This window comes from Lichenostomus cassidix, chromosome 22, assembly GCF_008360975.1.
Source record: "Lichenostomus cassidix isolate B80296 chromosome 22, HeHo_3.0, whole genome shotgun sequence".
NCBI classification, from domain to species: Eukaryota; Metazoa; Chordata; class Aves; order Passeriformes; family Meliphagidae; genus Lichenostomus; species Lichenostomus cassidix.
Genome location: NC_139502.1, coordinates 1700451 through 1712460, shown reverse-complemented (window position 1 = coordinate 1712460; position 12010 = coordinate 1700451). Strand labels below are relative to the sequence as shown.

The window sequence follows — 12010 nt, the reverse complement described above, 5'->3', positions numbered from 1 at the left end:
GTGGTGCAAATTCCTGCAGGAATCCCTTTGGGTTTCCAGGGAAGGGATGAGTTCTGAGAGCAGGGGGAGAAAGGATTTGAAAAAAAAAATTTTAAGACTTTAAAAATAAAAAAAAAATCCAGGTTGTAGGTGAGAGTTGAGCCCTGCAAAAAAATCCATGGGAGATCTCCAGGGATCAGAGCAAACCTCAGCCTGGAAAATCTGAGTTTTCTTCAAGCATTGTGGTTTTAGAGGGAAATTTGGTTTTTGATACACCATTTAAATTGATTTTCTTCAGGCAGACAAAGACAGGACCAGGCTCCCAGACTTTGCTGCTTAATTACAGTTAGAACAAGAAGCTGGGTAAAAAACTGTTCCCAAGTTCAGTTTTAGGAATTGCCTGGTACAAAATCAAGGGTTTCATCAGAATTGAATTCCTTTTCTCCATGGACAGAGCAAGGTGCTTTAGGCAAAGGGGCTGAGGCTTTGTGAGCCTTGAAAAAGCAGGTTTGAGATGCAGAGAGACAAAAAAGTGGGAAGATAAGGAAAAGCAGGAAATGTGGAGGAAAAGATAAGGAAAAGATAGCAGGAAAAAAGCAGGAAAGATAAGGAAAAGTCCAAAATGACACCAAAAAATGAAAGCTGTGCCACCCAGAAAGCAGCAGAGGCTGCTCAGGAAAAACAGACAAATCATTAAAAATAGTGATGTCCAATAATGGGCTTTTTTACAGACTTGGATAAGATTTTACAGACTTACAGCCCAGGACCATCCCTGGATTGCAGCACAGCTGGAATTGCAGCAGCTGGAGCAGGAAAAAGGCCCAGGAGGCCCCAGAGCCCCTCGGGTTCCTCCCCTCCCCTCGGGCACACACAGGCAGAGAACAGCGAGGATTTTCTCCCGTTTACTTCCAGAGGAAAGGAATACAGAGCTTCGAGTCATTGTACATCATTCCATGGACAGCCTGGGTGAAGTGGGAGCTGCATCCAGCCCTTCCCTGGCAGGAGCCGAGTGACAGAGGGGACACAGCCCCTGGGGACAGCCACAGCCCCTGGGGACACCTCCAGCTCCACCCCTGGGGCTGCAGCTCGGTGGGCAATAAATAATGACCAGGAGGGGAAATTCCAGCCCTAATTCCCACTGCTCCAAGCTGCCAGCTGTGGGAATGGAGCTTGGAACAGGCAGTGTGGAAGTGCAGCTGGGAATACATTCTGAGTGGAGCTGGGAATATATTCTGAGTGGAGCTGGGAATATATTCTGAGTGGAGTTCAGAATATATTCTCAGTAGTGTTGGAATATATTCCTAGTGGAGTTGGGAATATACTCTGAGTGGAGCTGGAATACATTCCGAATGGTGCTGGGAATACATTCCTAGTATAACTGGAATATATTCTGATTAGTGTTGGAATATATTCTGAGTAGAGCTGGGAATACATTCCAAATGGTGTTGGGAATACACTCCTAGTGGAGCTGGGAATATATTCCTAGTGGAGCTGGGAATACCTTCTGAGTGGAGCTGGAATACATTCCTAGTGGAGCTGGGAATATATTCCAAATGCTGTTGGGAATACATTCTGAGTGGAGCTGGAATATATTCTGAGTAGTGTTGGAATACATTCCCAGTGGAGCTAGGAACACATTCCAAATGGTGCTGGGAATATATTCCTAGTGGAGCTAGGAATACCTTCTGAGTGGAGCTGGAATACATTCCTAGTGGAGCTGGGAATATATTCCACATGGTGCTGGGAATACATTCTGAGTGGAACTGGAATACATTATTAGTGGAACTGGAATACATTCCGAATGGTGCTGGAAATATATTCCTAGTGGAGCTGGGAATATATTCCAAATAGTGCTGAGAATACTTTCTGAATGGAGCTGGGAATACATTCCTAGTGGAGCTGGAATATACCCCAAGTAGTGTTGGAATACATTCTGAGTGGAGCTGGGAATACATTCCGAATGGTGCTGGGAATACATCCCTAGAGGAGCTGGAATCCATTCCCAGCCAGGGAGAGGGGCAGAGGGTTGCTAATTCACCCACAGGCAGCCAGGCACTGCCCTGCCTCACTCACAAAGCCCAGGGAAGGTCACATTCCCACCCTGAAAGCTCAGTTTTCCAGGGATCAGGCTTCCCGCGCTTCCATGTGCACAGGAGGGGCAAAAAAGTGACCTGCAAAAGGTGAGGGCTGGGCAGGAGCAGCCTCTGGGGCAGCTGCAGGAGCTGTGCTCAGGGCTTTGTGCACCAAAAACACCCCCAGGGTTTGGTTTGGCAACGCTGGGAACACAACACCTCGAGGGATTGCAGTGCTCAGACTGAAGGCAGAGCCGAGGCTGCTGGGTGGAGCTGGAAATTGGGAATTCCTTCTCTCCCCACCCCAAATCCCTCGCTGGCAGCTCAGAGCCATCACCCTGCAGCTCCCCAGGAGGACACAAAAACAGCCAGCAGCTCCAATTTCCAAGAGGCAGCAGCAAAAAGCCAGATGGCAGAGCCCAGCCTCGCTCACAAGAGCCCAAAACTCCCCCAGGGGAATCTTTTGCAGGTCTCCCTTTTAAGGCCTTAATAGAGAGAGGGAATTCTTTTGTCTTGTGCTTTGCCATTGCTGCACCAAAATCTCCTAAAACTGAGCAGCTGCAGTGCCTGGCTGCCAGTGCAGGACACACACAGGGAGAAACACAACTACCACCAGGTGCTCAAGCTCGTTGCAGGGCGAGAATTGGATGTGCCAAAGTGTTCTAAACAACCACAAAAAATAAAAAAAAAAATCAGATTCTGCCGTGAATCGGATTCTCAGCATCAGCCACAGCGAAAAGGAAATCAAAATCAAACCCAAAACTGAGCACTGCTATGGACACAGGAGAGTTTTTCTTCGCTGGAATTGTATTCCCAGGAGGGAAGGCTGGGTGTGGCAGTGACTTGGGGTCACCAGTAGGATGGAGATCGGTGCAGATGTTGGCACAGAGATGACAAACACACCAGCTTGGGGTCACTTCCAGAGCGGATTGTCACGGCAGGAGATCCTGCTGCTGAGCAAAGAGAGATCCAGAAGGACAGGGAGGTGTTTCCCCTCTCCTTGGAAGTTCTGGTCATGAGTTAAGGAACATTAAGACAACTTCCCAGCAACAGGATTCTGTTGGCTCCTCAGAGGTTCAGTCCCAGAGCTGTTTTGGGTTCGGAAGAAGCAGAGGGAGTCTGTTGTGCCAAATCTGGGAAGAATTGCAAGGGGAAAGAGATCAGAACTCATCAAACACATCCACAACCACCCAGGAAATCCCAGAGTGCCTCAGTGCTTCACTGCTCAGCTCCATCCCTTTGGAATCACACATTCCATCCCCCTGGGAACACATGTTCTGTGTTTTATGGGAAATGCTCTGGAAATTGAGGTTATCAGCTCAGAGGAAAACTACACAGCCAGTCCTGTGGAATTGCTCATGAGCAGATTCCTGGAAGGGAAATGGAAGTTGTCCAAAACAGGTGCAGGGAAAGCTCAGTTCAAACCCATAAATTCTGGTCACTCACTGTTACCAAATCATAGGATATCCTGAGTTGGAAGAGACCCAAAAAGGTCATTAACAAATCATAAAACATGATTTCTTTATTCTTATTATTTATTTACTTATCAGTAAATAAATAATTTTAAGCACGCCTGTCCCACATCAGACAGTCAGCATTCCAGGCTGGAGAAGATGCTGAACAAATCCTGTCAGATTTATCCTTTCCAACACTGCCTGGCTTTGTAAAACCACCTCAGATGTTAAAAGAGCCATCAGAGCTCCCTCACAGAGCCTTCAGCCTTCCCTCCACCCCCTGGCAGAGGATCCAGGCAGAATTCCCAGCAGGGAGGATTCTCAGGATTGGGATTTAGCTCTGCTGAACCCTTTGGCTGTGCAGGGCTGTCCCAAATCCCAGAGCAGTTCCCTCAGGATTGGGATTTAGCTCTGCTGAACCCTTTGGCTATGCAGGGCTGTCCCAAATCCCAGATCCCATAGCCCAGTGCAGTTCTCTCAGGACTGGGATTTGGCTCTGCTGAACCCCTTGGCTATGCAGGGCTGTCCCACATCCCAAATCCCAAATGCCAAATCCCAAATTCCAGATCCCAGAGCAGTTCCCTCAGGATTGGGATTTGGCTCTGCTGAACCCCTTGGCTATGCAGGGCTGTCCCAGATCTCAAATCCCAGATCCCAGATCCTAAATCCCAAATTCCAGGGCAGTTCTCTCAGGATTGCGATTTGGCTCTGCTGAACCCCTTGGCTGTGCAGGGCAATCCCAGATCCCAAATCCCAGATCCCAAATCCCAGATCCCAAATCCCAAATCCCAGATCCCAGGGCAGTTCTCTCAGGATTGCGATTTGGCTCTGCTGAACCCCTTGGCTGTGCAGGGCAATCCCAGATCCCAAATCCCAGATCCCAAATCCCAAATCCCAAATCCCAGATGCCAAATCCCAAATCCCAAATCCCAGATCCCAAATCCCAGATCCCAGATCCCAAATCCCAGATCCAAATCCCAAATCCCAGATCCCAGATCCAAATGTCAGATCCCAAATCCCAAATCCCAAATCCCAAATCCCAGATCCCAGGGCAGTTCCCACCTCCATCAGCCACAGAGAGCTTCTCCAGCTCAGCCTCCAGCTCGGCATCAGAGAAGGGAGGGCTCAGCACCTTCTGGGGAGCAGCAGGAAGATCCACAGCATCCTTGCTCGAGTCCTGCAGCAGGCTGTCCAGCTCCTTCTCCAGCTCCTCAGTGTCCATCTCTGTGATTGAACAAAACATTGCAGTTCTGACAATAATTCAGTGGCATTTTCACAGCACAGGCTGAAATCTAAATCAAACAAAGCTGTTATTCCTCCCTATCCATTGTAACTCAGGAGGAATTTCCTGTATTTCTTTTAAAGGACTGGAAATTCAGTCCTGATCTCAGGGAAAAGGATTTTTTTTTCTTGCAGAAAAATGTTTGCACCGAGGCCAAGAAGCTCTGGCACCTTTCAGCAGAGGCAAACAAGCTGCAGCAACAGCCAGGCCAGAGGAAAAAGCTCATCACTTAAAAAAAAAAAACAAAAAAACAAAGCAGCAGCCACTCTAAAAATAGATTTCAATCAACATTACGCAGCTTTGAACTGAAATTCAGCCCCAAACGGGGACTGCAAGGATTTGCAGAGGAATAAATGTCAGAGGAGAGAACTCCTTGAAGTTCAAGGCACCAAGTTTGGGTTTTTCAGGAAGAGTTTATTCTCCCAGGAATCTGCCAGGTGTGGGGAAGGGAGGGAGGAGGGAAGGGATGAGGAAAGGATAAAAAATTCCAAGATATACCCAGACCGTTGATCCCCACTCCAGCCAGAGTCTGGGCAACTTCATCTTGAGTGTCACAAAGCTGAGGGGAAATAAACACAATTAAACAAAGAACAGAAACTAATCTTACCATATCAAAACAAGAAATAACAAAAAAAAGATCAGAAGTTGATCTGAAGGCAGCAGGAATCAGTGGGAAATTCATTTCCACCGCGATTTTCACAAAGAATGAGAAGATTATTTTAATAATATTCTACCAGACCAAGCGTGGCACATTTGAGGCCCAAACCCTCAACCAGAATTTCCCAGTGGAAATAAAAATATCCCTCAGATTTTTCAGCTTTTTCACATAAATAATGAGTTGATATCACAGCTTAGGCTAGGAAATCAGGAAGCTGCAGACCAACAGATCTCAGCTACGACATTTTGCAGCCCCTCAGCTCGAGAGCTGGAGTCACAGCTTGAGCTGATGGTGCTAAAAAAATTAATCCTTTGCTTGGAAATTTTTCCTTGAAAATTTTTCACGCCAGCTCCTGCAGCCAGACTGCTCTCTTCACTCCAATTCCTGCAGAATTCACTCCTCTCCCTCTCTGAAATGCAGATTATGGGGCAGGGAGATTTAATACACTTTATGTTTTATGCCCTGAGTTGTATCCCAGCTTAGAAAGGTTTGACTTGAATTTCTTTTGAAGAAATTCACACTTCCTAGGAAAGCTGGGTGTTTGGCCAATATTTGCTGACCCAAATTTAAAAAACCCATGAAATGCACAAATTGAATGTAAATTAAAACACATAAAAGCAAAACCAGAAGGCATAAAAGTCCTCCTCTTGCTGATATTTTAACTCAAAATTAAGTCAGTTTACTGACTCTATAAAAGGAAAGAAACTAAATAATTAAAACAAATCAAAGAATTAATAAATTTTAAATATCTGGGCAGGTTTCTTGGGAATATCCACACCCCACTGGCTGTTTTTTCAGCTGTTCCAGTACCTCCTGGATCTGATCCACCAGGTTCTCTGCCCTCTCCACAGTCACATCCTTCATGGAGAGCTTCAGAGCTCCCACTCCAGCCTGGTAGGCATTGAACACCTTGAAAGGAAAAATAAAAGAGAGAAATATGCTCAATGCTCATGAAGAACAGCAGGAGTTTTTCTCCCAGTGGAAACTGATGGCTTGAGGGGTCTACCTAAAACAGGCTGACAAAGTTAGGAGAATAAAAAGTTAAATTTATTGAAAGCCTTCAGGTGTATTCAGGGCACTCACAGCTCACCCAGGGCTGCACCCAAAATGGACAACAAATCACGAGTTTTTCATACTTTATAGGTTTTTTATAAGGTCACAAGTTTTTAATACTTTATAAATTCTGTCTATTTGCATATTGAGGTTTAATCCTCCAATTACAGCTTCAGCTAATGAAGTCAATCACTCCAAGTTTGCTCCCCCAGTTCATCCACTGCTGTTTACTTATTTTGGGGCTCTGAGACAGTGAGGTGTCCTTGAGTTTTGGGCTTAGAGAGGAATTGTTTTGTCTAAAAATGAGAGAAATTAGCTCAGTTATACACTAAAATTACAGATACAAGTAACATATGTTACTTGTATGAGAACAGCAGGAAACGGAGGCAGGTTTACCCAGAGGGACATTCCAAGGGTAACATCCCACCCTGGAAGGACTGAGAGGGAAGAGAGGGGCTGAGGAAGGAGGATTTTGGTACCATCTGGTCGGTCTGGGAGGCGTAGATGCGATCCAGGATTCCCTGCACTGCATCCAGCTTGGAGTGCAGCTCCTCGATGCGCCGCTCCGTCCTCCGCTTGGACTTGAGGCACCTCAGGGCCTGAAAAAAAGGACAAAGAGCACTCAGAGAGACATCAGCTCAGCTTCACACCCACATCTGCAAAATCTCCCTGTCCCTGGGCTCATCCCCACTGTGGTGAGTCTAGTAATTCTTAGTGGCACTGCAAGAAAACCGGGATAAAACTCAAAAAATGAGGAACGGCCAAGTGTCCTCATTAATTCGTGGGGTTCATCCAGGTATTCCTGCAGAAAAATCCTGGATGTCTGCTTTGGAAAGTCAGTTGGTATCTGATATTCACAAAAATTCACAAATATTCACATTCCTGGTTGTGGAAGCTTTCTTCAAAATAAAGCAATCATTGTGGAATTTCATGCGGATTAAAAACAGGTATTTGTCGCCTGTTGCATTGTGCTGGAAGTAGGAAAAGGCAGAGGAAGGTTGTGTAATGTGGATTTGTGTTTGTGTGAAGTTTGTTCAGAAATTATCACGTCAAAGGAAAAAAAATTAACTGCCAAATAAAAAAAATTATGAATAAAAAAAGGGGCAGGAGCTGCAGTTTGATGATTTTGACTGGGTGCCTTCCAACTCAGGCTATTCTAGGATTGGAAGTGTCATAAAAAAAAAAACCCAAACAACCAGGAATCCCTGAGGCACACACAGAACAAGTGGTTTCAAGAGTTTATTTCCATTTCCCTTCATCAGCTCACTCTGGAAAAACAAATCCTTATCTTCACCTCAAGGAGAGCTTTGGCTTCACCACCCCTGAGAATGTTTAACCCTGGGCATTATCTGCAGCTCTGGAGCAGCTCCAGGACATTTCCCTGCTGCTTCCACTCACCAACTGCTTTTTCCCAGCTTTACAAGCACTCCTGGCATCCTCTTTACACCTGGAAGACAGAAAAAGGGGATTTATTCCTCAGCCAGCAGTGTATTTTATAAATGTTACACTTCATTTCACAAACCACAACCACCCTCTCCCTTGCCCTGATGGGACCACAACGCTGAATTTTGGACACAACCACCCTGAAACCACTGCTGATTCCCACAAGTCCTTGAGAGCATTCCAAACATTCCTCACACCCATTCCCTGCACCTTGTTTTTATGGAAACAGGCAACAAAGGCTGGGAAAGCTGCCCCAGCACAAGGCTCTGACTATTTTATTTACGAACAGGAAAAGAATAACAGACGAAAGCAGCTCCTAAGTGTGTCACCAAGCTCTACCTCCCACAGATGTTGTTCCCACCACCCTTCCCCAAATTACTTCTCTGCATCCTGGGAAAGGGACTCCACCTTCTGTGACAGCAGCTGCTCGCTCTGCATCAGCTGATAAACCCCAATGTCCACGTCGTTCATCGGGGACACCTTGGCGTGGAGACCTCGGGCAAACTTCACGATCTAAAATTAGAGGAGCACAGGCTGGAGTCACTTCCAAAAAAATCTAGAGCTGCACTGGGAATACTTTCACTAGGAAGGAAGGAAGGAAGGGAAAGATGTTTTTACGCTCCCAGTTGAGGATGTCGCAGTCACCACAGTGTTTGATGTTGAATCAGGCATGATTGAGGGTTTGCAGTGTGGGAACAAAAAGCCTTAATGGAAATCCTGGAAGATTTAAAGCTGTTCCTGGGCTCTGGAAGTGGATGGGAATGTCACTACTTCCAAGGATTTCAGAGCACCACAGGGAGCATGGAATCTCAGAGCTGAGAGTGGCTGCACCTCTCTGCAGGTGCTGAGAGACAGAAAAACCTTCCACACAAAGTGGAATTCCACAAACAAAATTTCAGTGTGTGCTGCTGGGAACAGCCAGGCAGCTGCAGGACCTGCCGAGTTTTTAGCTCCAAATTAAACAGGAATTATTACAAACATTCAAAGAACCTGCCATGCAGCAATGAGGATTTCTTACCACCCCACAACCAGGTGAAAAGGTGGAATTTACCTTTCCAAAAACCACCCATTTTATCCAATCCAATTTTCTCTCCGGGCAGACGGAACGCAAGACAGGGATGATACCACCCAAAAGCAGTCACCTTGACCCTGTACCTTCTCTCCATTCTGCTCCAGGATGGTGACCCTCTTCTCCTTCTGCAGCTGCAGCAGCAGCAGGTAGAATGTCCTTTCATCAGGGCAGAGCCCGGCGCAGAGGGAGCGCAGCTCGGACAGAGCGACCACGGGGTGGGAAGAGAGGGCAGAGTTCTGGTAGAGGCGATAAACTTCCTCTGCTTTCTCCTGCGAGGAGTCCAGGCATGCTGTCAGCCCACACAGCATTCCTGCTCTTCCCAAACCCACCCACAGATCCTTCCTCCCAAGCTTGGACATTTCCTATTTTGTTCCGGAGTGAGTTTCAGGTTGAGCTGTGGGGGACTTTAAAAATAGTTACCCATGAAAAGCAGAACTCCACTATTGATGTTCCCTGAAATGCTGAGGAACAGCACAGGAACCACACAGGCAATAAATTGGCTTCCCCTGCACTTCCTGAAAATCCCTCCTCAGGTCTGAACCAAATAAAAATCCCTGCCTTTAAAGATTTCCTGCATTTCTGCTGGATACAGACACCACAGCACGTTTTGGGGTTGGTTTTGCACAGTCACAGAGGAGCACAGAGAGAAAAGGGCTGGGAAAGGATCCCAGGAAGGCTTTAATTCCATGGGAAAGCTCATGCTGCAAGTGAAAGCAGCTCGAATAACACCCAGGAAGTTGGGCTGGTGGGACATTGGATTGCCAGTCCCCTGCTCCTCCCAAAATAGAGCAATCCCAGCCTGGATTGCTCTATTGCTGGATGCTCCAGCCCTTGGAGCATCAACATTATTTTCAAGGAACATCTGTAGATCTAAATCACTCCTCATTCCCCAAATTACTCCACCCATCTCCCTCCAGGCATTTAAACACCTCAGCAGCACCAATCTGCTCAATCCTGACATTTCCTTCCCAGCACATAAACCGACTCCTGGTTTTCCTGGAAAAGCAGAATCTCAGGAAATCTCTCAACACTCACCTGCAGCAGCTCCACGTAGATCAGAACCTCCTCCTCCTCGGGGATTTTGCTGTCCCCCAGCACGCTGGACAGGGTCCACTTGAGGGGCTTCAGGATGAAAACTCCCACACCCCAGGAGATCCAGCTGCTGTCTACACTGGCCATGAAGTCTGACTCCCTCTGCAGCTTCCCACGTCTGGGGAAAAGATATTCACGTGGAACTGAATACAGTCAGGCTAAACCTTGGATGTCCTGCACATCCTCAATTCCTGTGGTGTTTTCTGTCACCAGATCCAGCTAAAGTTTGGGATCTTATTGCTGGAAGCACACAGAGGTTTCCACTCCTCCCCTGCTTCCTCTGGATCCCCTTTGTTTATTGTTTTTCCCATTTTGCAAGTTTCTCACTGTTTTCTGACTCGAAACTGATGAGGCACCAAATGAGGAATTAACAAGCAGTGCCAGTTTTAGGATCAATCAGCCATTTCAGGATAGTTCTGGTTTTACATTCAATTTCAACACCAGCTTCTCAGATCTGCTGGTTTTCATTTTCAGGTCACCCGACAGAGCTCCTGCTGTTTTGATCCTCCTCGAGGTTCCAGCCCCGGGCTCCAATTTCATAACACAAAACCTCTGCTTGCCAACACCTGCTCAACACATCCCCGGTGTCCCTGGCGACTGGGACAGCACACCATTCCAGAGAACATCACCTCATTTAACATAAATATTCCCGTGGGATCTCCTGCACGACCCACTGCCCTCTGACTGCCTGTCCCACACCTCTGACTGCCTGTCCAGCTTTACCTCCCACAGGTCTCCCCAATTCCACACATAACATCACCCGGAATTCACAGCATCTCAGAATGATTTGGGTGAGAAAGGATCTTAAATCCCATTTCATTCCATGGACACCTTCCAGTACCCCAGGCTGCTCCAAACCCCATCCAAAGATGGGGACATTCGGCCGTGCACATTCCCAAGGCTGTGGCAGCCACAGGCTCTCTGGGCACGCCGTGCCAGGGCTGACAGTGCAGTATTGCCCCTCCAGGCTGGCCCGGCACGGATCCATCCCCACCGGCATCCCCTCACACCTCCCCTCATCCCCCCGAGGCCTCCCCGCCGCGCTGTACCTGAGCAGCTCCCTGAGCACGGTGCCCAGCCCCAGCGGCACGCTGCCCCGCCGCTCGAAGCCGTTCTGCAGCTCCCTCAGGCAGGTCCGCACCGCGCCCCGCCGCCGCCCGCGGGCCAGCACCAGCCCGACCCAGAAGGCCATCTTGCTGTCCCACTCGGTGCTGTTCACCTCGCGGCTCTGCTTGAAGGCCGAGAACAGGAAGGCCATGCGCTCGTCGTCCGTCTCCCACTCCGGGGGCAGGTCCCCGGCCGGGGCCGGCCCAGGGGGGGCCTCCCCCGGGCTGCACATCTACGCGAGCCCCCGGCTCGGCCGCGGCCTCCGCCCGGCCCGGCCGCCCGCCCGCCGTCGGGGAGGTGCGCAGGGCGCATGCGCGGTGCCGCCCCCGCGCCCCCCCCTGCCCGCGGCACTTGGTGCGGGCCGCGCTGTGCTCCCCCCCCGGAGCCCGCGGTGGTACGGCCCGGAGGGGCTCAGCTCCTCCCAATCGCCCCGCGGGATCCCGGTGACGTCATGCGTGATGTGTGGGTGACGTCATGCATGATGTGTGGGTGACGTCATGCGTGATGTGTGGGTGACGTCATGCGTGACGGCTGATTGATGGCATGTGTGATGTCATAGCGGGTGGGGAGAGGGCGGAGCTTGGACTGTTTGTTAAAATAATAATGATTATATATGCATATAGTTCCTATATATGTCATATAGAGAATATATGCTATATGTTATTAATTTTCATCATATATAATTATATATCATATATATTATATATTATATTATGATTATATTTATTGTTATTCAAAGTATAGTATTATAATATTTATTATTGTGTATTTATTAATAATATAATATATATTATTATC

General features: G+C 48.0%; 1 protein-coding gene and 1 pseudogene across 2 annotated transcripts in view; one reads left to right on the top strand and one right to left on the bottom strand.

Moving 5' to 3' along the window:
* Positions 1 to 346, top strand: part of LOC146428017 (lysyl oxidase homolog 2 pseudogene) — a 9093-nt pseudogene extending 8747 nt beyond the window's left edge. Inside the window, exon 4 of the transcript XR_014856196.1 lies at positions 326 to 346. The product of XR_014856196.1 is annotated as a lysyl oxidase homolog 2 pseudogene (transcript). The remainder of the gene's footprint in view (positions 1 to 325) is intronic.
* Positions 347 to 2743: 2397 nt separating this feature from the next.
* LOC146428016 (charged multivesicular body protein 7) lies at positions 2744 to 11528 on the bottom strand. The gene is made up of 10 exons (XM_085080456.1): positions 11155 to 11528; positions 10049 to 10223; positions 9097 to 9282; positions 8321 to 8454; positions 7897 to 7945; positions 6978 to 7097; positions 6256 to 6354; positions 5286 to 5346; positions 4568 to 4729; positions 2744 to 3184 (listed from the first exon to the last, which is right to left on the bottom strand). The coding sequence occupies exons 1-10, from the start codon at positions 11442 to 11444 to the stop codon at positions 3120 to 3122; spliced, it is 1341 nt and encodes a 446-aa protein (XP_084936582.1). The 5' UTR covers positions 11445 to 11528; the 3' UTR covers positions 2744 to 3119.
* Positions 11529 to 12010: the final 482 nt, after the last annotated feature.

Excerpts from the sequence above, each read along its gene's own strand:
- LOC146428016 (XM_085080456.1), bottom strand. The coding sequence starts at position 11,444 with ATGTGCAGCCCGGGGGAGGCCCCCCCTGGGCCGGCCCCGGCCGGGGAC. Across the intron at positions 8,455-9,096 it reads TGGAGCAGAATGGAGAGAAG|ATCGTGAAGTTTGCCCGAGG; the intron begins GTACAGGGTCAA and ends CTCTAATTTTAG. Across the intron at positions 7,946-8,320 it reads CTTTCCCAGGATGCAGAGAA|GTGTAAAGAGGATGCCAGGA; the intron begins GTAATTTGGGGA and ends TCTGTCTTCCAG.